At 49.1% G+C, this 25,416-nt stretch overlaps 2 protein-coding genes across 9 annotated transcripts; both read right to left on the bottom strand.

The window, feature by feature from the left end:
- Window positions 1–510: 510 nt before the first annotated feature.
- Window positions 511–6,791, bottom strand: ERAS (ES cell expressed Ras). 2 transcript variants are annotated; one of them, XM_016153341.2, is made up of 2 exons: window positions 6,684–6,791; window positions 511–1,720 (listed from the first exon to the last, which is right to left on the bottom strand). In XM_016153341.2, the coding sequence occupies exon 2, from the start codon at window positions 1,683–1,685 to the stop codon at window positions 996–998; it is 690 nt and encodes a 229-aa protein (XP_016008827.1). In that variant the 5' UTR covers window positions 1,686–1,720; window positions 6,684–6,791; the 3' UTR covers window positions 511–995. The 2 variants fall into 2 exon arrangements, with proteins under 2 accessions (XP_016008827.1, XP_016008828.1); XM_016153342.2 differs by having other exon boundaries at window positions 511–1,714; window positions 6,684–6,781.
- HDAC6 (histone deacetylase 6) lies at window positions 5,539–24,210 on the bottom strand. 7 transcript variants are annotated; one of them, XM_016153335.2, is made up of 29 exons: window positions 24,103–24,210; window positions 22,923–23,045; window positions 22,710–22,838; window positions 22,487–22,575; window positions 20,583–20,667; window positions 20,452–20,492; window positions 19,635–19,731; window positions 19,392–19,489; window positions 18,290–18,394; window positions 18,096–18,164; window positions 13,882–14,008; window positions 13,703–13,768; window positions 13,552–13,611; window positions 13,385–13,474; window positions 12,945–13,051; window positions 12,789–12,856; window positions 12,381–12,549; window positions 12,169–12,297; window positions 11,848–12,016; window positions 11,423–11,556; window positions 10,901–10,969; window positions 10,595–10,787; window positions 8,969–9,118; window positions 7,444–7,618; window positions 6,881–7,332; window positions 6,684–6,794; window positions 6,407–6,553; window positions 6,181–6,309; window positions 5,539–5,970 (listed from the first exon to the last, which is right to left on the bottom strand). In XM_016153335.2, exons 2-29 carry the CDS (start codon window positions 23,013–23,015, stop codon window positions 5,902–5,904), a joined length of 3,420 nt encoding a protein of 1,139 aa, XP_016008821.2. In that variant the 5' UTR covers window positions 23,016–23,045; window positions 24,103–24,210; the 3' UTR covers window positions 5,539–5,901. The 7 variants fall into 7 exon arrangements, with proteins under 7 accessions (XP_016008821.2, XP_016008826.2, XP_016008819.2 ...); XM_016153340.2 differs by having other exon boundaries at window positions 22,923–23,040; window positions 24,103–24,209; XM_016153333.2 differs by lacking the exon at window positions 24,103–24,210 and adding an exon at window positions 23,821–23,843.
- Window positions 24,211–25,416: the final 1,206 nt, after the last annotated feature.

Here is a 25,416-nt window from a genome sequence, read left to right as displayed (position 1 = left end):
CTCCTGCACTTTAGAGACCTCTTCCTTAGTCTGCGCCTCAGTGGCAGTGTACACCCAGATCCTTTGCCCCATTTCTAGGCCTTACTTGGATATGGGAAGCCCAGAAGTCTTTGAAGCCACTTTCAGGGTCAGCAACAGTGTCTTCCAGGGTTCATCTTCCTGAGGACCGAGGGGTGGCTGTGAGGCATGAGTGGGGCCTGGGTCATGCTGGGTGGCTTGTCTACCTGCACCTGGGTGCCTCCTGATGTGGGGAGGGGCTACCTATGGAAGGGAAATTGACTGGGCTGCAAGCCAGTGCTCAACCCTACCAACCTACTCACATTCTGGCCTGAAACTGAGGGGTACCAAAAATGAGAACCTGGGCCCCCAGGTCCTTAAGAAAATGTTATTTGTCAAGGTTGGAGGATAGGATGTATATTAGTTATGTAGTATAGAGGTCATTGCATCTGTATGCTTACCCAGCCCTGAAGATATTAGGTATTCCCTCTACCCAGTTATCTACATTTTTGCTCAAATGTCACCTACTCAGTAAGGCTTTTCTTGAAACTTTATCCCTTCATCTACCTTTAATACATAGCCTTACATCACATGTACAAGGACAGAGATTTTTTTAACTGTTTTGTTTGCCTCTACACCCTTTGTACCTAAAGCAGGGACTGGCACACAGCGGTTTCCCCATTTCTTGAATGAAATAATTCTCACAATTCAAGTAACATTCCCCCAGTCTCACTCTCACCCACATAACACTTCGCATGGAGGCAGCTTGGAAACTTAAGACTATCATTTAATTTTGCACAAAATTTTTCCACTTGACAGATATAACAGTATGCCCCACATTACCAAAAATCCTATCACCAAATGAAAACCTCCCCAGAAGAGGAGCCTATATCTATCCTCAGTACACGCAGTGTCCCACATAGCTAGTTGCTCAGGGGTCTGTCAAGGACCCACCACCCTTGGCCTGGGGGAGGGTCCACTTTTCTTGACTAAGACCTTCAGCATATGGAACAACCACAACGGCACATGATCTTCCGGTGTCGGGCCTTATTTCTACCTGCCTCCTTTGCCATGGTCTCCCGGAACCTTTGGATTTCAAGGATGAGCAGGGAAAAGGCCTCCTCAACGCCTTGACGTGTCTTGGCTGAGGTCTCCACGAAGGGGGCCCCCCAGCTCTTTGCAAGGGCTACAGCTGTGGCACGAATATCTCCGGTGTTATTCGCAAGGTCGCACTTGTTGCCCACAAGGACAAGGGGCCGGGTGTAGTGAGAACCCCAGGCGGCCCGCATCTGCTGCAGGTGGGTTAAAGACGAGGGGTCATCGAGGGCGAAGACACCCAGCACACCATCCCCAATAGCCACGCACTGGTCACGCAGGCCCTTGTGAATGGCCTGCCCTGCCGTATCCAGCACATTCAGAATGCAGCCCTCTTGGCCCAGGGACACCTCCTTCCAGTAGGAATCCTGGATCGTGGGGTCATGATCTTCTACAAAGCACTGGTGGTTCAGCTGGATGGTCAACGCACTCTTGCCCACACCGCTTGCACCCACCACCACCGCCTTGTACTCGGGCAGCTTCTTGCGAACATTCTCAGAGGGTTCTGGAGCACTGTGGCTCTCTTCCTGGGTGTTAAGGCTCCTGGTGCTCAGGCTCAGATCTAGCATGCTAGGATTTGTTTGTAGCGCCATGCCCAGGGAAGAGATGTGCACAGCAGATCCTGCAACTTGGAAGAGAAGGAAGACAACAGTGTGTGGGAGGGGGAGGGCATGGGGGAGTAGGTTAGGCAAGGAGACCATTTGGGGGCAAGGGGACAGCTGGTATCATTGAATCAACATTTACTAAATGCCTAGTGTGTGCTAATCACCTTCTAATATGCTGTATATATTACCTGTGTTGTTTATTTTCCCTTTCCCTTCTGTGACATAAAGTCTGTGAAGGCAGGGATTTTTAAAATCAGCTTAATTGATATATAATTGATACACCATAAAGTTAACCTAGTTAAAGTGTAAAATTCAATGAATTTTGTTTTTTTCATGGAATTGTGCAATCATCCTTATACTCTAATTTTAGAACATTTTCATCACTCCAAAAAGGAACCCTCTGCTCATTAGCAGTCCTGCCCCATTCCAGAGGGAGGGCAGGGATTTTGTCAATTTTGATTTTAAATTTTGAATAGTTGAATCCCAGCCCAGCATATCGCCTGTAATATAGTATGTGAGGAGCAAAATTCCTGTCCCCAGGGAGTTTTTATGTTCTAAAAGGTTGTGACAACGAACCAAATAAATAAGCAAATTATGAGGTACGTTAGCCATGATCTAGATATTCAACATATTGCTACTGTGTGGCAAGGTGGGGGTGGGGGGAGAGAATAGATAACAAGCCCCAACCCTCAAAAATATGACAATCTAGTCAGGAAGGCAGACAACAAAGATATTCCAGCAACAGGTGGTGATTAGCATGCAGAAAGGTGCTCAGTTAATGTTAGCATTCTTATTATAATTTTTAATTCATTACTTGAAGAAGCTTCTGGCATGCCAGACATTGTAATGGGTGTGTGGGGGGAGGGGAGGTTGGAGGATGTGAGAGGTGTGGGGGTGGGGACCTGGCGGTGAACAAAATAAAGTTTCTGCCCTTGGGAGGATTAGATTCTGAAAGTGAGGAAGAGACAATAAACAAGATAAGCAAGTAAATTACCAAGCAATTAGAAAAGGATAGGCACACAGCAGGCGCTCAATTAGTGTTAGCAGTTATTAATAGAAAAATCACCCGTTAACTCATTCAATACACATCCTGGTCTTATTCAATGTGTGGTCTCAGGAAATGCATCGTAATGCCTGCTACCAGTCTCTCTGAAACCTAGGAGCAGTGGCGACTTGAAAGTAGATGGGGGTTTCAGGTGTCCATGGGGGTTTCTGAGTTTGGGAGCTCGAGGTCAGGGTGGGGAAGCAAGGGGATCCAGCCGTGGGGTCCTCGGCCCAGAGAGATCCCTGAAACTAGTTATTGGATGTGCTCACCCAGAAAGAAGGGGGCCGTGATGAGTAAAGAGGTAAACAGGGGACAGAGTTCCGGGGCGGGGGGGGACAGGAAGAGGGAGAAGATCTAGCTGTGAGGGCTGAGAGGAGGGGACGAGGGTGAAAGCAGTGAAGAGGCCACCGTAGTAGACCAGGTTGGAGATGATGGTGGATATGCAGAAGAGAGGTCGATTCTGGATATTCTGAAGGTGGAATTAACTAGCAGGATTTGCTGAGAGATTAAGAGACAGGAGAGGGGGTCAAAGATGTCTCCTCGGTTTGGGCCTGGGCAGATGGAAATCAGTGGGGACATGTGAGATGGGCTCTTCCTTCTTGGAGAAAGTCGCCATGATTGTGACTATGATCCTAAAAGCAGTAGGTATTATTTACTGAGAGCTTAGCTTGTGCTAGGTGACCCGCCTGCCAGGACCACACTTAGTGCTCCTGACACCCTGGTGAGGCTTGGGCTATAATCACTGTGGCCTCTCTATTAATGAGGAACAGTAAGGCACAGAGAAGTAAAGGGACGGCGGTGACTGGCCCGAGGTCCCACAGCCCATCAGAGATCAACGGAAAAGAAGTCTCACCCTTCACAATAATACAGAACCACTGGTGGTGGAAAGTGCTATTGGAGCGTCATTATACGGCCCTTGAGACCCCGTGACCCCCTCCCCCACTCCACTGCACCCCCACCACCATCCCGGCTGCCCGAACTAAATCCTTTGTGTGTCCTTTGTGTTCCCTAATTGATCTGGAGGATGAGCTTGGGGGGGTGTGCAGATTAAGGGAGAGTGGGGGGTAGGGGGACCACCCTAATGCGGGCCCTTACAATCCCCCTTTCAGGACTAGCTCGGAACAACCTCACCAGGTCACACTTCCCGTGACTAGGCTAGGTATGGTGGAAAGATTGGGGCGGGGAGGAGTGACCCCCACGTTTCATTCTAAAATCCTAACACTGTGCTCAATCTGGACCATCTCGGCCAGTTTTTCTTTAGGGGGAACAGGGCGGGGTGGGGGAAGGGACACCGTCCCGCCCTGAGGCTCAGTTCACAGCACCGCTTCCCGCCCAGCCCAGCGCAGCCCCTGGCCCAGCTTGGCCTCCACAAAGCCGACTGCCAGAGGGGCTGGGAGATGGAGGCTGGCCCCCGAGGAGGGGAAGTAGAAGGGGAAGGATACCTGCAAACACCACCTCGGTCGCACCCCCAAAGCCCTAGGTGGAAAGCCCTCCCAGGTTGGGGCTAGGCTGGGGGCCCAGCCAGCCGGCTCACCTCAGTGCTGAGAGAAGCCGTAGTGCTCGGACCTGAACCCGCGGCAGCTCTGACAGGACTGACAGGGAAGGAGGTGTTGCACCAGCCCCAGAGCTGGGGGTGGGATGGGGGCGGGGGTACGCATGCGCGTCCCGCCTTCAGGCCCCTCCACAGGCGCAACCCCTCCCCTCACCTTCCCCCTCCCCGCCCTGGGGTGAGCACGGGTCTTGATCCCGCCTGCAGGTGAGCACCTAAGAGGTCCGCTTGGAGTGTGCTGCTGGCAGCGGCCAGACCTCCCCGCAAGCCGCGTGTCCTGCTGCACCTGGCCCTTACCTTCCCTCCAACTGGGTTGCGGCTTTGGGTTTTTAGTGTGTGTAGGGTGTCAGATTTTTGACCTGAGTGGCCAGACTTTGGAAAATGTTTTACGAGTGCCTTTTTGAGGCCATGGAGCCTGTGCTACCTCGAGCAGGGTTTTTAGTGTCTTGGGAGAGAGTAGTGTCTGTTCTTGGAGGGAAAGAGGTGCTGGAGAGGGTTGTGTCCATTCCTGGAGGGAAACAGTTATGATTATTCTGTCTGGGCAGAAAGAACCCAGTTTGAAGTGGATATATGTCAAGGCTAAAACATTTCCCAGACTCTCTTGCAGCTATGAGTCATGTGACACAGTTCTGACCAATGAGATGTAAGCAGGGACTATTGGGTGGGGCATCCAGAATGCTCCTTAAAAGGAAGATGGACTGAGATGGCCACAACCCTCAAGGAGAAGGGTCTCCTTGACTGGATGGGCTCCGGTAGTCATCTATAGGTCATAATGTAGCCATGAAGAAAGGCAAGGAAACTCCCAAATTAATTTTCATTATGTGGGAGAAATAAAATCCCCAAATTATCCTCCAGTTCCCCACCCCTAGTCAATGCTTTCCCCACGAAGCTACCCATTAATATCAAATGTAAGTATGTTAAACCTAGACACACACACACACACACACACACACACACACGATCAGGATTAAAAGATAGATGGGGAGACTGAGGCCTGGTGAGAACAATTCCTGATAGTTTTCTTGCCTTCTCAGCCCAAGGTGTAGCTGGGACTGGCTGTAAGGCTCCTTTTTCTAAGGCAGGCACTCGTTTTTCACAGATTCCACCGTTTAATCTATAGTGGAACCAGTCAAGCTGCTTATTCCATTTCCAGTTAGTTTTTTGGGCACTGGCTGGTCAGGGGACTGATCAGCCCTATTGGCCAGGAGTGTTTTCTCTACCCACTCAAGGTTAAAAGACTTTCTCCAGGTTTTGTAATAGTTTGTACTTTATTACATATGTAACCCTGCCATACCTGCCAGTTGATCCCCCCTCCCTCCACAGTATCACCTTCTTCATATCAGCCCCTCTCTTGGGGCCACTGAGCTGGTTCTACTTTCCTTCTAGGGCAGAGTAGATAGAATGCCTAGAGCAGGCAGTGGGCAGGGGCAGATCTATAAGTCACCATCACAGTCCTCTTACAGGTATTTACAGTTAAATCATATCCATTAGTGAGTTGTAAAGTTTTCAGAATGGGATAGAGGCTGCTCCTCATCCAAGGTACAGGTTGGAATGAACTAAGGCTGGTCTATCTTGGGTCTCAAGACGAGAGGAGGAGCATGTTCTGGGAGTTAGTGTGAGTGGGGCATGTCCTCCCCAAACTTGTTTTGGTGGGCGACGTTCTTCACATCTAGGAGAGCCTGAGGAGGAGGAGGCAAGATACAGTAGGTAAGAGAGAGTGAGGACCCCCTCTACCTCAGCCAGGAGGCTGCCCCTACTCCGGCCCTCAACCATCCTGCCTCCTTCACTATCCCACATGCAGAAGCGCCTCCATTCTCCCCTTACCCAATCACAGAAGGTATGTGGGGGTAGAGAGTATGAACACATTACAGGGTCTGCTTAGGGCCTACCTGATGGTGGACATAGGCCTGACATTGGTAACACCAGGTAGAAAGGTCAACGTAGCTGAGGACCATTGGGTGTCCTGAGCCTTCATAGTGCTGCAGCATATGGGCACTGATGTAACGACCACAGTAGACCTGAGGTTGGGGAGTGAGTATCGGGGCAGGGATCAGCACCCACCTGTATTTTGTTCCTAGGCCAACTTCTGCCCCATCCCCTTCCTCTGTTGCATACCTCATAGCAAGACAGACACACCCAGTTCTCCTGGAGTGCTCCACAGTCCTGGCAAGGCTGGGTCACATCCAGGCCTGCTTCAGGAATGGGGCATACTGCCACCAAATGGGGACACCAAGGCAGTGGTGTCACAGCATAAAACATGACCTGGGTGGGTGAAACTGAGTAAGCTAGGGACTTATCTACCCATTATACGCTCTTACAACACATGCTTCTACCTGGAGGAACAAATGGGCAAGAGAAGAAAGCCATAGTCCTATCCACTCCCTGAGCTCACCTGGTCAGTGTTCCCAAAGGCCTGCATCAGCACTGAATTATCCATGTCCTGACCTCCAGCTGCTTCTCCAAGTAGCCTCTCCTCTTCTGGGATCTGAGACTCTGGGGCCTCCTGGACACACAGAGGCAAGAGATGTATCTGAGAGGCCTGATTCTTGCCCCTTGTTCCTACTACGTGGGTGTGCTGGTGGGTCTTACCTGCACCTTGCTGTCTAGTTCCAAGGTCCTGAGATTTCCAATCAGCTTACTTAGGGATATCTGGGCTGTGGCTCCTTGCACAGGTGAGGTTGGAGGAGTCTGGTTGTTACTGCATGGGGCTGGAGGGGTGTGGATCAGCTTAGCAATTTCCACAGCCTCCTCTGAGGTGGTCTGGTCCAGTGTCGCTGCCTTTGAGGTGGTCTGGTCCAGCATGGGTTCCCCCTTGGCTGCCTCTGAGTGTTGGTCCTGCGTGAGCTCTACCACAGCCGTCTGTGACTTATTCTGGGCTGGAGTAGACTCTTGAACAGATGATGCTGAGGTGTCCTTTTCCATGGTTGCATCCAGAATGTTCCCTTCTAGTGTGGTCAGCTTCTCAGCTAACCCAGGATTTGCTGGTTGGGGTGCTTCCTTGATTGACTTAGAACTGGAGGGTCCCTCCTTGTCTTCGAACTCTGGAACCATGGGAGGGAGATCCTTGAGTGTGAGTGCTAACTCCTCTCCTGCCTCTAATTCCCACCCTCCCCTGAGCCCCTCATTGTCCCCAATTCCCCACACCCACTCACTTGTGACCCGTAAGCTGCGCCAGTATTTGCGATGGATTTGGATGGTCTTAGCAATCGAGGCCAGGGCCCCAGATAGTGGGGGCCGTGGCAGGGTCAGCAGGGGTGGCGGGTCCCCAAGGAGGGTACGGGTGCAGGCAGCCATGGACTCCGAGATGGATGTCAGGTTATAGCCACCCTTTTTAAGAAAAAAGAGGAGGTGTGTCCTCAGGGAATTTGGGAAGCAAGACATCCTGCCTCCTAATCCTACCTTGGGGCCCTGCAAGTCTAGAGGGTGGGGACTGGGGACAAGTGAGTAGAACCCACATCTGTCAGATGGGGCAGCATCCATTGTGTGAAGTGGTTGTTGAGGAGGACAAATTGTGATGTAAAGTGCAAGATAATAATAACCACAATAACAATACTGATAGTAACAGTAATAGCTGTTGTTCATTAAGTGCTTGCTGTATGCTAGGCCTATTCTAAGGACCTTATGCATATTAATTCATTTAATCCTCAAACCACACGTGCTCAATCTGTACAGGAACCTTCATTCACAGTATGAGAACCCCTGGCTGCACCCACACAAAAACACCTGCCCCAAATCAGTACAGAAACAACTGGTTTTTCTCTCTATATGAACCCCTGCCCTGACCTGGTATGGGAACCCCCTTTTCTAACACTCTATAGGAACTCCAGTCTCTGCTTGTTTTACAGATAAAGAAACTGAGGCTCAGAGTGGTTAGATGACTTGTCTGGGGTCATAAGAGCTGGGAAGAGGCAGCACTGGGCTTGGAACCTGGCAATCTGATGAAAGTATCCATGTTCTTAACCACCACCCTGCCCTGCCACAAGCAGTCTGGGCACACTGTGGGACTTTTTACCAGCCAATTAATATCTCTATGACTTACTGTCCTCATCTGTAAGGCAGTGAAAATTAGCGCATAAGATTGCTGAGAGGGTTAAATTAGTGTGTGAAGAATGCATAATAGTAATAAGCTACAGCACTTCTATAGCACTCTTCTGTGCCCCATCTTACAGATGAGGAAACTGAGGCCCGGGGGCAGGGGCACTGAGTAATTTACAAAAGGTCAGTGATTTTATTTTGTCTTGGGAAACAGTCAGAGGCAGTTCGAGTAGTGGTAAAAAGCATAGACTCTGGAGCCAGGCTGCCTGAATGCAAGCCCTGGCTCTGCTATTATTAAATGTGTGGCCTTGGCCTAGTCACTACACCTCTCCGTACCTCAGTTTCCCTGATCTTGATTGAGGAAAATTATGAGGTCAGCAGACCCCACCTCAGAAGGATGCTTTCTCAATGAATTAATAACACATATAAAGTGTCAAGGAGAGTGTCTTACACATGAGCACTCAATGAAAGTTGTTAATGCTGTTATTAATGCCCAGTATGTGTCAACAATCCCAGGTGGGACACACAAAGGAGATTTTAGAAAATTGCCCTGAGTGTTGCAGCCAGCCAGCCAGCAGAAAGGGTAGGACTCCAAGTCTTCCAAACCACCCCCACCATGGGAAGAGGGACTGAGAGAGTTACCTCTAGGATTAGGATAATGCGGCCACTGGCAAGGCCCATCAGCAGGTGGGTGAGATGGGCATAGCCCTCAGGTGATACCTGGCAGCCCCCCAACGGGTCCCCCCGTGCTGCGTCAAAGCCAGCTGAGACTAGCACCAGTTCTGGGTTAAACTGAGGCAGAGAAATAAGAAATGCATGGACATGAGGGGCTTGGGTAGGCGGTGAGGTAGACCTAGAGACACTAAAATAAGGACAAAGGAAGACAAGAAGAGGCAAGTCAGAGAGATGAAGACATGACACCTGAAGGCTGGGAGACACACAGAACAGAGCCCTGAAACTACAAAGGGGCTGATGTGGAGACATAAGACAGAGAGACATGAAGAAGGATCCACAGAGACATGGGTACATCAGACACAGACTTAGAGACATGAGACACTAGAAACTGATGGACGGGTACATGAGGTAGAGTCCTGAGACATGGGTCAGCTGTCAAGAGACAGTGACATGAGACACAGAGAGACAGAGATATGTCCTCACACATATGCCTCAGGGTGAGATCAAGAGACACGCACTCCCCTTCCTGAGTCAATCATGGGACACACATGTACAAGACATATCGTTTTACACACAGTGCCAAAGAGAGGTGTATATATATACGCTTATATCATAAAAAATGACAATGCAAGTACCACACACGGAAGGTGGTCACATATAGGCACACATATCCACAATCAGACAGTCCCATAAAAACCAGACATACATTGTAGAAGTCATACACATACAGTTTCTCACAGAGGGGACAGTAATCCATAGTCACCCCTGCACAGACACAATCATACACTTACTATCACCACAGTCACAACAGCCACACAACACTGTTGTGCCCACAGGAGGTGGTTACTTACACACAGTCATACACATGATTTCACAGTTACACACACACAGAAGGTAGTTACAACCACAGTGCATCGTCAGACACACAAGCACATCTGCATAGGTCACAGAGATGGCGCTTTAGCTGCACTTGGAGTTAGTCACACATATACAATCTGCCAAGACACATAGTTTACACATGGAGAATGCAGTTACCTACAGCCTCATGCAGTCAGGCAAATGTATATAGGCCACCCCCATTCAGAGAGAGACACACAAAACAGCCACAGCAGAGAGGCAGACAGACAGAGATGACTGTGACACAGCCTTCCACATACAGAAATTCACACGTTGGCTATCAGAGAGAACACTTGTCACGCAGAGAAATGGTAGTAGAAATGGTAGAAATAGCTACTTCTACAGAGTTTAGCACATATACTCAAATCCCTCCCCCGCTTATACATGCAGTTCAACAGAGACGGCAGTCACACAGGGCCACCGTCACATACAGATAGGCACTAGTGATGGTGTACGCACAGGACATGTACACAGCCAGGCATACACAGACCACCCCTGCACACCCAGAAGTTCCTCACAGTTGCAGAGAAGGCAGTCACATATAGCCACTGTGCGCAGTCAGACATATGCAAAGGCCATCACAGAATCACCCACGCTGTCCCCATGACTGTCTCACAGGATCAGTCACCCAGAAGTCAGACACATGCGTACCTGCTGCCACTCACACAGTTGTGTTACATACATCCTAAAGCATACCTCGTAGGCAATGGGAAGCACTACACGATGCCAAGCAGCCAGGTACTCAGCGTCACCCATGCGGGGCCCATTCCAGGCCACATTGACAGTGAAGCCCATGCCCGCGGCCCAGCCCACCTGGTTGCTGGCACCCTCATCCCCCATGGGAAAGAAGGTGCCATGATCATAGCGGTGCAGGGAAATGTAGAGTATGCTGCCAGAGACAGGGTGGGACGAAGGGCCATGGCTGGTTAGTGACCCAGCACCCCTGAAGCATGGCCCACCTACCTCCTTGGCCACACCTCAACCCCCACTCCAGCCCCTCACCTGGGGTCCTCCTCAAATATGTGCTGAGTTCCATTACCGTGATGAACGTCCCAATCCACAATCAAAATCCTGAGGAGGAACAGCTTCTCAGTTACCCAGGACATTCAGCCCCTGAGAGAGGGCAGGGACTAGACTCCTGGGGTATATCTGCAGGGACATTTATTGTGGGTGGCAGGATCCTGGGTCCCTAAGAAAAGTGCTTGTGGGTCCTATCACAGAAAAGATGACAGAACAGCTGAGCCTGGGTTCTGAACAAGTGCTCAGGGTCAGACCCTGGGTTCTGTTGAGATAGTTATCAGGGGCCAGAAATGCTATGGAGGGTGGGTGTTTTATAAGCACCTGGGTGCCACAATCTTGGGGTCCTCTCTGAGTAAGCACTGAGAAGTTTGGTCCTTGGTTCTTTTCTAGGGAAGTGCTGGGTAACTAGACCCTGGGTGCTTCTGGGTAAGTCCTGCTGGGGCTGCACCACAGGACCTGCGGGTAAGCACTGGGCTTAGGGGGAGCATCCCAGGGAGCCCTCACCGTAGAGCATGCCCACTGATGGCCTGGGCATGGCGAGCAGCCACAGCCACAGAATTGAAAAAGCAGAAACCGCAAGCAGCATCCTGTTCTGCATGGTGTCCCGGAGGACGCACCACAGCAACACCATTCAAAACCTGGGGGAGGAGCAAGGAGCCAAGATCAGACAAACTGCTGCCCTCACGGCTTTTACTCCCCTTGTCCCCTTGCTTCTCCTCTTCCCTCTCTCCCACTACTAGCTGCTAGGGGCACCCAGCTCCACATTCTCATACCTCTGGCCAGACTTCCCAGTGAGCAAGGCCTCTGGTGTGCAGGGGTCTCTTCCCCATCCCACTTTTCTCAGGCTCTGCCAAACTCTCTCCAAGCTACCTCTCTCCATCCCCTAGGACCACCTCTCGAGCTGGAACCCCACCCCAAAGCAGATGCACCTCTCCCGCCAGCACAGCCTCCACAAGGCAGCATGTGGAGCCAGCAGCCAGCTTTGCACAGGCGAAGGTGCTGGGGCATATGTAGATGGAGTCAAAGTTGGCACTCTCACGGTGCAGCTCCCGGGGTTTCATCTTCTCTGTGGCCCGCAGACGATGCACATACTCAGCACTGGAGGCAAAGAGGGAATACCAGGGACAGGTGGTTCTATCCCCTTCATGGCCCCTCCCATGTCCCCCAGCAGCTCTATGTACCCAGGCTCCAGCTGCCAGTTAGCATGTGTGCACTGAGACCCCAAACCACCCCGGGCATGAGGGTCTGACCTGTGGCAGGTAAGCAGCTCAGCGTCTGTGGCAGGACGTGCAGGCAGGGTGAGGCAGCGCCTAGAAAGGCCCAGCTCCTCCAGACGGCACATGATCTGTGAGACGCGCTGGGGCATTTCAGGGTGGTGGCTGGGAGATGGGGAACACATACAGGGCTTAGTGCTTGAGGAGAGAGACCCCTGCCCACTCAGACTGGCCATCCAACCACATACTTATCCCACAAGTTGTAGTGACCCATCATCTGTTGGTCGTAGACCAGCCCTGTGCGAGCCTGCAGCACTGGCCACGTCAGGACTGGGAGCTCAGGGGGCTGCCATGGTTCCTCTTCTTCTTCTTCTTCTGCATTGTCCCTCTCCACGTTGTCCTCCTCCAGGGTCTCACCTGGAAGGGGAGGCCACATTCGCCCTACTCCTCCATCCTGGATCACTATAATACTCTGGAACTCAGTTTGGCCAAATGTGAAAAGGGTTGGGAGGCCTGAAATCAAGGCCCAGTGAGAGAGAGGGCCTGACCCTCCCTGAGCAAGGCAGCCCAGGAAAGTCAGAGTGGGGTCTGGAAGAGTCTCCCTAATGACTCATTCCATTCCTGACCCCTGGCTAAGCCCACTCCCTGCCTCCTACCTGATCTCACAAGGACTTCCCAGAAGGGCTCCAGGGCTTCCAGAGCACAGGACAGTGAAGACTGGGCACTGAAGGACAGGGGATGGGAAAGTGTGACCAAATGCCCCAGAGTGGGCAGTGAGAGTCTCATTTTCCCCCTCCTCCACATGGGCTCACCTTGGGCAGGGGGCACCAGGGGACTCCAGCATGGGGCAAGGGTCTCCCAGGAGGGTGTGAAGTGAGGCACTGACGCCCTCAGCCAGGGAGCGGAGGTTGTAGCCACCCTGGGAGAAGAGTGTAAGCGGGGTCAGGAAATAACCAGACTTTACCAGGGAAGAGTAGTAGTAATACTACTCAGGTGCTGAGTAAATGTCAAGCAACAAGGAATTTAGAAGGTGACTTCATTTCGCTCACTGGACAGTGCTATGAGGTGATTACTACTAGCATTGTGCCCGTTTCACATAAGGAAAGTGGAGGCACAAAGAGGTTCAGTGATTTAGGCAAGGTTGTCCAGCTAAGAAGTGAAAATGCTAGGGCAGAAACTCCTGCCAGACTTGAAACCTTTGTTCTTATGTCGTCTAGGATCCACGGGCTCAGAGATCAAGTAAGTCACTCACCTCCAGAGACAGGATCAGTCTGCCTCCTGCCAGACCCATGAGCAGATGGGTTAGCTGGGCAAACCCTGCCGGAGTGGCAGCCATCTCACCCTGAGGGGATGTGAAAAGTCAGCCTGGCTCCATGTAGCCCATTCTACCTACCTGCCACCCCAAGGAGCCCGTCTTACCTTGGGGTCCCCTTGAAGGGCATCAAATCCAGCGGCCACCAGGACCAGCTGGGGGTGGAACTGAGGGGGGAAAGGACTACATGAGACCACCTGCCCTCACACCCCATCCATAACCACTGCCCTGCTCCAACAAACCCCAGACCCCCAGGACCTCAAGGGCGACTGGCAGTAGGACTTGCAGGAAAGCAGCAATGTAGTCGGCATCTCGCATCCCCACCTGCAGATAGGGGCACACACTGATGAGATGGGGATGTTCTGCTCTCTGTCCCGAACCGGTGGAAGGATTGGGCTGGGCCTCACTCTGGGGGCAACGGGTGGGCAGACACTGACCTGGTTCCAAGGCACATTGATGGTATATCCTTGTCCTTGGCCAAAACCTGTGGTGGACCAGTTAGAGGCCTTCAGGTGGGGCCAGAACCGACCCTGCTCGTAGCGGTGGATGGAGAAATAGAGTACACTGAAGGCAGAGAGAGCATGGGGTTGAGGAGTCAATCCCCCCAGAAAACCCCAACACACAGCTACCAGAGTTTCCTCAACTGTTCATTTTCTCATTATTTTCCCAATTGTTTAATTCACACATTCATGCATTCTTCCATTTATTTATCCATTACTTCACTCACTCATTCATTTCCTCTCTTATCAGAACTCTTCCCTTTGCAAAAACATTGCTGCCTCTGTCAGTGCTCACCCAGGCCCAGCTCCAAGACTCAGAGAGCTAGAGGGTCGATCCCAACCCCCAAGGGCTCCTGACCCCATGGGGACTCTAGATCATGCCTGCCCATCCACCTACTCCTATGACTAAGGTAGTAACAATGAACAAACCCTGTGATGTTGAGAGGCCCACAGGGAACGTGGGGCTCAAAGTTGGCAGAAGCCAGCTAAGGCTGACAAGAGTATCAGGCCAGGCTGGGGAGCTTAGTGTTTCCCCTGAAAGAAGTGGGAGACTTAGGGGCTAGGGTTAGGGCAGGTGGGACTTGGTTCTGTGTGTGGAGCTGCAGTGGGAGTGCTGGCTAGGGCTCCACGAGGCTGGTAAGGGGGGCAGTTCCTCTTCCCAATATCTCACAGGCCACCTCTACTACTTCTTCGATTGTATAAGTGAGAAACCGAGCACTCAGAGCAGTGAGGGGGACTGACATGCAGAACAGATACTAAAAAGACACAATGGTCCAGAAAGCCCAGCAGGTGGCTGTGGGAGGGCTTAATACTGACTGAAGTAATCCAAATGAATAATCTCTCATCCATTCATCCATCTGTTCATCCGCTCCCTGCCTTGTTCCAGGAAGGATTTAAGGCAGCATTCTTTCTCCCTTTTTAGGGAAATGCAAGAAATAGTGGTAAGCAATTAATCTAGACAAACCTGACTGCCATTTTAATAAATGTTTATAATGTTGTGACATTTAATGCAATTGTTATAAAAAGATCCTTGAAATTTAAGAAAAATATCTTGGAACTGGGGAATGAAACCCATGTGAAAGTTTAAGGCATTAAGTAGGTGGAAGATTTTTTTTTATGAGAAATACACAGTAGAACATAAAGATTATCATCAGGGAGAAGAAAGAATTAAAGAAAAGATTTAAAGAAAGCCACCCCAGAAGAGAGCCACCAGAGTTAAAAGAAGAACTAATACCCAGGAAACTAAACTTATAAAGCAAATAGAAGATTTTAAAATAAGTTCAACTGACTTCCAGTGAAGGAATGGTGGATTGGTAACAACAGGTTTACCTCCTCTCTCTCTTATGATCCCACTCAAAAGACAGTAAAGGAATTTCAAACAAGTATCCACCCAGAAAGACAGAATGGGAGAAAGGATTCAGACAATAAGAGATTTCAACAAATCCCTGCAAAGTACTTTGAGGCTCCAGGAGCCTGTGGGGATGACCTGGGGTTTCCCTCCTAGAGAAATCAAGCACAGATCCAGGTCACTGCACACAAAATCAATCCTGAATAGCCAACTCACCGAATGACTAATTCACTAAATTTACTTGTTTCTTTTAACTACTTAGCTTTAATTTGCCCGTTTTCCTTGTTTTCATAATAGTCTTTTAAGGACTATCTAACTTATCTCTACCCCATGACCCTGTTGTTGGGGTTAAGAGACTGAGAGATGGAAAGCTGGGAGATTGAAGAGCATGAATAAATTCTTTTTCATTTATACACTCTTATTCATAAGGAAGAATGCATTGAATACATTCACAATTCCTCGTATCCCTGCATATTGTCAATGATATAGCCACAAAAGAACAATGCATTTATTAAAACAAAAAAAAAGATTAATGATATTTTCAAAATGTTATTAATTTGCTCAGGCATGCTATTATGGTTATGCTCTAAAAAATGTTCTATGTTTTAGATATATTCTGATATATTTACAGAAGAAAAGATAAGGTATCTGGGATTAACTTTTAAATAATATAAGAAGGCAGCAGTGAGGGAAGGTATAGATGAAACAAGATTGTCCAATGAGTTGATAAATGTTAAAGCATTCAATTCAATAAGCCAGAAATGAACAAAATAAAAAACACAGGAGAAATTAATTTTTTCTGACAAAAACAGAAAAAATAATGAAATATAAAAAATAATAAAACAGTGAAGATGGCCAAAAAAGCCAAATGCTAGATTTGAAATGATAAGTAAAACTGACAAACCTTTGCCAAGGCTGAGAGAAAAACAAAAAGAGATGTCATTCCAAGAAGATACCCTCTTTTGTTTTTTGTTTGTTTGTTTGTTTTTGTTTTTGTTTTTGGTATTTGGCAGGATCCTATATAATGTACGCCTCCTTGCCCACATTCCTTAAAGTCGAGAAGACAGTAGACATTTCCTGCCACTGTCACCATCTTGGGGAAATGCCTTTCAGGAAACAGACCCACATGCATCACCACAGATTAGCCCCAGGACAGCCACCTGCAACGGTGCATCATTCTTAGGTATAAATGGCCAAATAAAGATTGCTAAACGTTTGAGGAAAACTGAAGAAAACTTAAAGCACTTCTAATTATTACTCTATGAAAACATGATCAGGAACGAGAGGATATAGAAACAGAGGAAGAAAGTGCTTTTGGAGATTAAAAGAATGTCCAAATACATACTTCAACAGAAAGGCTGGAAGGTAAAGTTGTAGAAATCTCCTAGGACACAGCATAAAGATAAGGAGGTAGAAAACAAGAGATAAAAAATAAGACACAGAGGATTGAACCAGGAGTTCTAACATCTAACAGGAAGAGACCAGAAAGAATATAGTAGAAGAAATCATCAAAGATTGAACAGAAGAAAACTTACAGGGATTTAAGAAAGGCATGGTTCTTCAAATGTAAAATCTCTACCCACTGATAAGCAGAATGAGGGGCCAGGGTGAAAGTTCAGAACACTGGGGATAAAGAAAAGACTCTAAAACCTTCAGGAAGGAAAATATATTACTCAGAAAGGAATGAAAATCAGACTGATATTGGGCACCTGTTAGTAACACTGAATGATAGAAAATAATAAAGCAATGTCTAGAGAACAGCAAACCTAGATTAGATAATGGGCCATGGATGCTCAGGATCTATGGGGGGGAAGTAGATTCTACACAGATCAATAGAAGGCTAGATAAAACAACTTAGTAGTGTCCCCTATTGAAAAGGATGCACTCAATCACTTTCTGCAGGAAGGGTAAGCTTGCACCCTTTTTGGAGGAAAGGCTGGCAGTAGATTCCAGCCTTTAAAGCATGCCGATCCTCTGACCCACTAATCCATGATTAGAAATTCATCCTATAGGTATACTCAGAGAAGTGTAAAATGATATATTTGCCAGACTATTCACTATAGAACTGTCTATGATAGTAAAAACTAGAACTAGGATGCATCATAAATGTCCTGGAGTTAAATAACCAGAGGTACAGCCATACAATGGAACACTGTACAGCCCTTACAAAGGGTGAGGTGCTTTTTAGGGGCACTAACATGGAGCAGTGTCCACCACATGCTATTAAATGCGAAAGCAAATTGGCAAAGACCACATAGAGGATTATACCATTAGGCAATGTCTTAATAATAATGATGATAATGAGTATTCATACATTTACAGGAAAAATTCTGAAAGGATATAACCTAAACTATCAACAGTTATTTTCGAGGTGATGGGAATTACAACAGATTCACCGCTATAGACATTTCTGTGCTATTTAATTTTTTTAACAAATACTTTGCAGTAGTCATAATTAGAAAAAATAAAGCAGTAATTTGAGGTTCACTTCAGCTCCAGGGTAAATTGATGAATGAGACCTCAAAATATTTGTGGGCTCGAATCTCATCTCTTCCCATTCTCCTCCGTGTGATCTCATAACCTGTAAGTCTCAATTCCCCCATCTGTAAAATGGGAAATTCAACAGTCCCTGTCTCAGAGTGAAATTAAGAGAGCAGACATGCAGACAGAAGCACAGACCTGGTCCTAGGGAGGACCCAATGAATGTGAATGCCTCCCCTTCCTTCTTGGGCCCCTTCTGGCTAGGCCTCTAAGGGTAGGGGTGGCTGGGAGTCTAGCATCTGGGGTGGCACTTGAGGCATACCTGGGGTCTTGGTCAAAGGTGAACTGTGTTCCTTGACCATGGTGCACATCCCAATCCACGATAAGGACCCTGTGAGCAGGAGAGAGGGGAGCACTGTGTAAAAGGATCCAGGTGCATCTGTGGGAAGCACCCAGTCCAAGCTACCCTACCCCATGCCACCCCTATCACATCTTCCCCTCCTGCTTGCTGCTGACCTCTGAATGCCATGCTTCTGTTGAGCGTAGCGGGCAGCCACGGCCACATGGTTGAACATGCAATACCCATCCATAAGACTGTGCTGGGCGTGGTGTCCAGGAGGCCTGGGCAGGACAGGGAAAGCCACAGATTGCAGGGGTGGGGTCTTCCTCTGCAAAGACAGACTGCCCCTACTCTCTAATCCTAGACCAACAACTATCCCAGTACTGATGCCCACCAATCTGCCAGGAACTGAGGAACTAGGGCCCTCGAACCTCCACCCTCAGTCTACTGCTCTCTCTCTCTCTGAAGGGAACTTGATAATGCTCATTAATATTACCAATGCATACACCTTCATACCCAGTCATTCTGCTCCTGGAGACTTAGCCTACAACTTGTATAACAAAAAGTGTGAAATAGCATATTTATAAATGGACAACAATATTTTCTGTGGCATTTTTTTTGGGGGGGAAACAGCAAATGATTGGGAGAAACCAAAATGCTCAATGTTAGGGAGCTGGTTAACTTATTGTACACTTGCACAATGGTGCTCTACATGGGTCTAAGCTAGACACTGTTAGGAAAAGCTTTCTAAGATGTATAAGTAGAAACTGTATGGTATGAAAGGGAGTGTGTACTCCTGAAAAAATGGGGAGGGAAGAGAAAGGCTCTATCTTCTGTATTTCATCAGTTCTAGGATGCCAACGGTGATAAGATATACTATGATTTTACATGCCAACAACAAAGCAGAAAATGTAACCAACTGAATTCTGAGATGTGTAACCAACTGAATTCTGAGATGTCACTGTTTGTAAGATGCATCTGGATTTCAAGATGTTACCAATATGAAAAAAATGCACGTTAGAATCAATGAAATATGGTATTTACTCCATAAATAGGCACAGGCAGTTTCTTGAGGACATATGAATCACTGGTTATAGTGACTACCTTCAGTAGAGGAAGCAGGTGTCTGGGAAGCAGGGACAGGGGTGGGAGGAAAATTTTCTTGTGCCCCCTTCTGTACCTTAAGCATGTAAATACACTACCCATCACCAATACATTTTACAATTGAGAGAAGGACTTTTTTAAAATGTAAAAAAGCCAAATGCTAGCGGGTCCTACCTGATGATGGCCATGCCATTCCGGATCTCTGACCCCAGGACTGCATCCACTAGCCTAAGGACAGAGCCTGAAGCCAGGCAGGCGCAGGAGTATGAGTTCTGGAGAGACAGTTGGGAGCCAGAGAAGGCATGAGGGAGAGAGCAGCCCTGTCCACTCGGTTACTACTCCCAGGGTGGGGTGGGTGTGGGTGTGGGCATACCCAGGATTGCTACCACCCTCTGCTCTCACAGTTCTCATCCATACCGGATGCAGATAAACTGAGTCATAGGTGTCTGCTAGGATACGGAGTTCTCCCTCATTCATGTATTGGGTTGTCTCCATCAGATCAATGTATTCTAGGCTGCAGACACAGATGAGGGATGAGATTCAGGAACCTGCCTCCCTCCTTGGCCCTAAGCCAGGACTCTGTCCCCTCCCCAGCTAAGCCCTCCATGCACCAGACCCCTGGACAAGTCAGACCTCCTCAATTGTCAATCTGGGGAAACAGCTGGGATATAGGCCATACTCCCTACTTCTTCCTTAGCCTTTCTCATTTCCAGTAACATCCCTTGCCCTCTGCTCTAGCCATATCAAATCCTATTGTTAGGACTTTGGCCAGATTGTTCCAGCTGTCTGTATCTCCCTTCCTTCAGTTCTCCTCTTTATCTGACTGATCTTTTCTCCTCTTAAAACTCAGATCAGACACCCCCTTTGCCAAGTTAGCTTTCCTTGGGCCATACAACATAAGGCCCCTTACTCTGGGTTCCTGCAGTCCCCTGGGAAACCCCTTGATTGCTTTCCACACATCTACCAGCTATTTACACAGATTATAACAACAATAGCTCATCATGGGCTGATGCTATGTCAGGCACCATTCTAAGCACCCAGCACATATCAAACCCTCCTGAGAAAGTTATGTTTACTAGCCCCCCATGTTACAGGTGATGACAGTGAGATTCAGAGAGGCTCAGTGACTTGCCCAAGGCCAAAGCCCATGACATTCCTTCCCAAAGCATTCACTCTGCCCTGGTGTGTTCAGGGTAGCCTCTTCCCCAACCCTACAAGGCTTCCAACCCTTCACCTATGAACCAGCATCAGCTCCTCCTTTTCAGCAAACCGGGCCTGGGGAGATACAAGGAACAAAGGGCCAAGGCAGTCACCACATCCAGGTCCTGCCAGCTCCTGCCTTCCACCCAGGGCTAGGGGACTCACCTGAAAGGATATGCAGCGGTCCAGGAGGCCCTCCTGAATCAGCTGCTCCTTGATGGCATGGAGCCGCTCAGGGCCTTCAGGGAAGCTGGGTTGGCAGAAATATAGTCACATGCATACATAGACATATATCTGAGGACACTGTTGAGCAGCAGATCTGTCCCTGCACATCTTTCCATCCACTCTTCCACAACTGCTCATGCCAGCAGCTTTGGAGTCACCCCTGGTGCCTGGTGGCTCTGTTCTCAAAATATATCCAGAGCTTGTCCCTCTCCTTATCACCTCCACTGCTGCTACCATAACCTCCTGCCTGGCCTACTTTAGTCAGCTTCTCATTGGCCTTCCTGCTTTTGCCCTCACTCCCCCCAATAGTTCTTTCTTCACACAGTAGCCAGACACCAGTTAAAACCCAAATCATATCATGTCCCACCTCTTGTGGCTCCCATCTCATCAAACCAAGTATTTTCCAGCTATTCTCCTCCCTGCCTCGAACACTCTGTTCCAAGATGTCTCCACGGCTCTCTCCCTCACCTCTTTCAAATCCCTGCTCAAATATCAGTGAGGCCTTCCTTGACCATCCTATTTAAAACCGGAGTCCCCTCTACTGAGCTTTCAGCTACCCTCTCTCCCACATCAGTGTTTCTCCATGTCAGTGTTTCTCCATGTCGGTGTTTCTGCACAGCAGTTCTAACACACTGTACCATTTACTTTTTGGTTGTTCACTGTCTGTCTTCCCCATTGAAAATGTAATCTCCACAATGGCAGAGGTTTTGTTTGTTTTGTCCACTGCCACGTTCCTAGCTCCTCAGGAGTTGGTAGTGTAGTGTTTTGCCATCCTGAGTCTTCCATTGGGATAGGGTAGATAAATACTGAACTGATAAACACATAAGTATAATAACGACCAAAAAATGACATGGACTAGGAAGATCTTTAAGATTGGGTAGGTGGGGGGAGGGGATGGCCAGGTGAAGCCCTCTCTGAGTCTCATTGATATGAATGTTAACTGGGAGGAAAGAAGGTAGAAACAGATCTCTAGAAGAAAGACTGGCCAGGGTAAAGACCTGAGATGAGGGAGTACCTGGCATGTTGGAAGAACAGCAAGGGAACCGGTGTGGGTGAAGTGAAGTAAAACAAAGTGAATGAGGGGGATTGGCTGATGAGGTTACCAAGGCGATGTGGAGCCAGATCACATAGAACCTAAGAGGCCAGGAAGAAGAATTTAGACTTTACCTTGCGGGAAACGGTCTGTCCTTGAAAGATTTTAAGAAAGAGAACATCATCTCATACATGTGTTTTAGGCTGTTGTGTAGAAAACAGACAGCAGGGGTGAGGGTGGAAGCAGGACACCAGTGAAGAGGCCTCTCAGTCTCAGTGAGTGATGATGGTGGTGGCAGTGAAGACAGTGAGGTCAGGTACTGTATACATTTTGAACATAGAGCCAAAAGAATTTGCTGATGGATTACAACAGGTGTGAGTGAATGAGAGGTATAATTCTTCCCTTTCAGCACAAATGTCATTTCTTAAAGGATGCCTTCTGGGAACCCTGGATGCTAGTCTAGGATCCTCTATTAAACACTTTTGAAGCCCCTGATCTTAAGCCCTCCTTCATTAAACACTTCATATTGCTGTTGGCTGTGTAATAATCTGCTCTTCTACTCATCTATCATTGAGAAGGGACCCCGCCCATATTGTCCAACACATTTGTATCATCAACTCCCGGCACACAGTAGGTACTCAATAAATGTTTGCTAGCTAAATGAAAAGAACCTTTCCAGGCCTGAGCCCCACCTCCCTAAATTATCTGTTTTCAGTCTCTAGGCTAGTGTAAGAAAGGATTCGTTCTTGCTAATGGCTCTAAGAGTGCGTATTTGTATGGTTCAGGGATAGTCTGGAGTAGTCAGACTCACCTGTCATCCCAGAGGCAGTGGAATTCATTGAGCTGCTCATCGAACACCAAGCCAGTACCAGACAGTGTCTTGGCCTCAAGGTTCAGATCCTGCAAAGGAAAAAATGGGTGACACAGATCCATTTAGGGCCTGAGTCAGAGGGAACATCCCATACTGTCCAGGATGGAGAAACTCAGGGTTTTGATTGTCACAGGAGGCTAAATTGTGGCCAGGCCTCTCTCACCAGCCCTTGCAGCCCCATGATTAGGTCTTGCCCTGTTGCCTGGCTGAGCTTCTTCATTCTGCCTTTCTTCTTAACTTCTGCTAGTTTGGGGCTGGAGTGGTGTGTGGCACCCTTCTTAGTACCTCGCTTCTGCCAAACAAAAAGAAAGGTCAGAGTCCACTGCCCGGCCCACTGCTCCCCCTCCCCCTCATCAGGATGGGTCTGGGGCCTCACCAAGGTGACGTTGGAGTCGTGGGGGGTCGAGTGGGGGTTGTGCCTACTCCTTCGCTGCCTGGTTGTGGTGGAATCCTGGCCAGTGGAGGTCATGGTCGGGGAGACTTCACCCCTGATGCTGTTCTGGGGGGTGCAGCAGAGGTGACTGAAGGGGCTGGGGTGCCCTGAGGACCCCACATCCCAGCCCCTTCCAAGACGACGCCCCCTATTCTAGTCTCCATCTGTTGTTATGTTATGCTATTCCCCTACCACCTTCTAAACTCCGCCTCTCTCAAGGCCCTCTTCCGCCACTGGGGTGTCCATTCCACGTGGTCCCGCCCATTTCACTAGACCCCACCCCTTTGACACTACTCTTTCCCCCTTCAAAGTCTTGCCCTTTCAAAGAGCAATTAACCCCCAGACTCAGACCATTCTAGGGCCCGCTCTTTCCAGAAAATCACTGCCCCTACCGCTCTAAGCCTCATTCCCAGATCCTTTAATTCCTCACAGCCTCGCCCGGACCCCATCTCTTCACTGACGCCCTTCCCAGCCAATCTCCCTGGATAATTACCCACCCTTTCTCTCAGCCAGACCCAGCCCCAGCCCGGGCCCAGGCCTAGGTCCGACTCCACTTAACTCCACCCCTTATCGGGCCCGAACGGCACCTTCCACTTGGCCAGACCCCGCCCCTAACGTTTCAACAAGCTCCGCTCCTCAGGGGACCGCCCCTTTCCTTCCACCAGGCCCCACCCCCCGCCCAAACCCTACCCAAGACGCTTCCCTAAGTCCCTTCTGTCAGTTTCGAGCCACCTCCCACCGGCCCTCGCCCCCTCCGCCAACGCCAACCAATCCCTTCAGGTCCACTCACTGGGCACCGCCCTTTTCTTAAACTCCGCCCACGGCTCACACTACCCAATACCTGGAGACCTGTAGGGCTGCGGGCGCCCGAGACCAGCTTTTCCATTGGGCCGGGTCTCTCTACTGCTCGCCGAGATCCCGCCCACACCACAGATCGTGACGCAGGACCGTGGACCACACCTCCCCGCGAGCTCACTAACAGCCTGTTTGCGCATCCGGGTGCGACGCGGGACTTCCTGCGCTTGCGCGAACCGCGGGGCAAATTCAAGCTCACCCCTCCCCCAACCGCCAACGTTGTAATCTGGCTTCCCTGGCCACCATCTCTCTATCACTGTCCAGTCACCTTAGGAGCTCTCTGAACCCGCAACAGCTGTGCCGGGCGATGACTAAAAAGAGCGAGCGAGCGAGCGAGTTAAGAAAAGGCGTCTTCCCTCCTTTCCGCGGCTTCCCGCGTTGCGCGCCGTGATGACGTATCGCGGGCGGGTCGGAGCCGGGTTGAAAATGGACAAAGGCTGGAGGTGGCCAAAGGGGAGTGGTGATGCTGCTAAATGTGGCGAGGATTTTTTTAAGTTAATGTTTACAAAAGTGGTACACAGGAAGCAGTCACCAAATGTTAGCTATTAATATTCTGCCGCAAAAATGTATGGCGGGGCGGAAGGAGTCTTAATAAGGCAAGTAATTATAAAGATAGTAAGTATTACGTATCAGGCATTTTTGTAAGCCACAATTCTCTGAGGTAGTTCCCATTGTTAAGGCTGCTTTGCAGATAAGGTAACGGCTTATGCGACTATAGCCATGTGACTTTGGGCAAGTTACTGAACATCTCTGTGCTTCAGTTTCCTCATCTGGAAAATTGTGATAAAATAGTGCCTGGGGATAGAACAGACTCAGGGAGGGGAGTTTTTATTTTTTCTTAAGCGGCAGCTCTCCCGGGCACCCCCTCCACTGAGTAACCTCTGCTCCCAAGTTGTAAAGGAAAGTGCATGCCTGGAAGGAAGGGGGTGTTGCCCCCTTGCGCCCCACCCCCAACTCTCCCACCCCAGGTCAAAATAGCCCCGCAGGAGGCCGGTTTGTCCTAATCTCCCTTTCTCATTCTTCACCATTTCCTACCCGGCTGTAGGCTGGGGCTGGAGAGATAAGCGGTCTGGGGTTCATTCAGCATCGCTGACTAACAAACAGATTGACAGCCCCACCACCCAGTAGCTGGGCCCTCTGACCCTTTTGAAAACCCCAGTTCTAACCTTCTGTTCCCTTCCACTCTTCTTCCCTGAATATGTCTTTTGTCCAGGTGGAAGAGGGTCACAGCCCTAAGACCTTTAAACCTCCACATACACCGAAGAAAACACAATGATACACACTGAGGAACATTCTGAGGTTGTAATGCCTGCAAAGTAATATAGTAGGGAGTCTTGTAAGGATCAAAACCCATTTTTCTGTATAGTCAAAAAGAGGTTTCTATGGAGCAGAGGTTGGCAACCTTTCTATGAAGAACCAGATAGTAAATGATTTTAGCTTTGCAGGCCACATACGGCTGTCTGGCTGGCTGTCTTGCTTGCTTTCCTTTTTTCCTTCCCTTTCCTTCCTTCCTTCCTTCCTTCCTTCCTTCCTTCCTTCCTTCCTTCCTTCCTTCTTTTTCTTGTCTCTTTTTTTCTTTTCC

Source organism: Rousettus aegyptiacus, unplaced genomic scaffold (genome assembly GCF_014176215.1).
Source record: "Rousettus aegyptiacus isolate mRouAeg1 unplaced genomic scaffold, mRouAeg1.p scaffold_m13_p_9, whole genome shotgun sequence".
Classification (NCBI taxonomy): domain Eukaryota; kingdom Metazoa; phylum Chordata; class Mammalia; order Chiroptera; family Pteropodidae; genus Rousettus; species Rousettus aegyptiacus.
This window is presented reverse-complemented; position numbering and strand designations above follow the sequence as displayed.

Excerpts from the sequence above, each read along its gene's own strand:
- ERAS (XM_016153341.2), bottom strand. The coding sequence starts at position 1,685 with ATGGCGCTACAAACAAATCCTAGCATGCTAGATCTGAGCCTGAGCACC.
- HDAC6 (XM_016153332.2), bottom strand. The coding sequence starts at position 23,428 with ATGGGGTCCGGGCGAGGCTGTGAGGAATTAAAGGATCTGGGAATGAGG. Across the intron at positions 19,732-20,451 it reads GAGCTGATGCTGGTTCATAG|CCTAGAATACATTGATCTGA; the intron begins GTGAAGGGTTGG and ends CTGTGTCTGCAG. Across the intron at positions 6,310-6,406 it reads TGTGTCTGTCTTGCTATGAG|GTCTACTGTGGTCGTTACAT; the intron begins GTATGCAACAGA and ends CCCCAACCTCAG.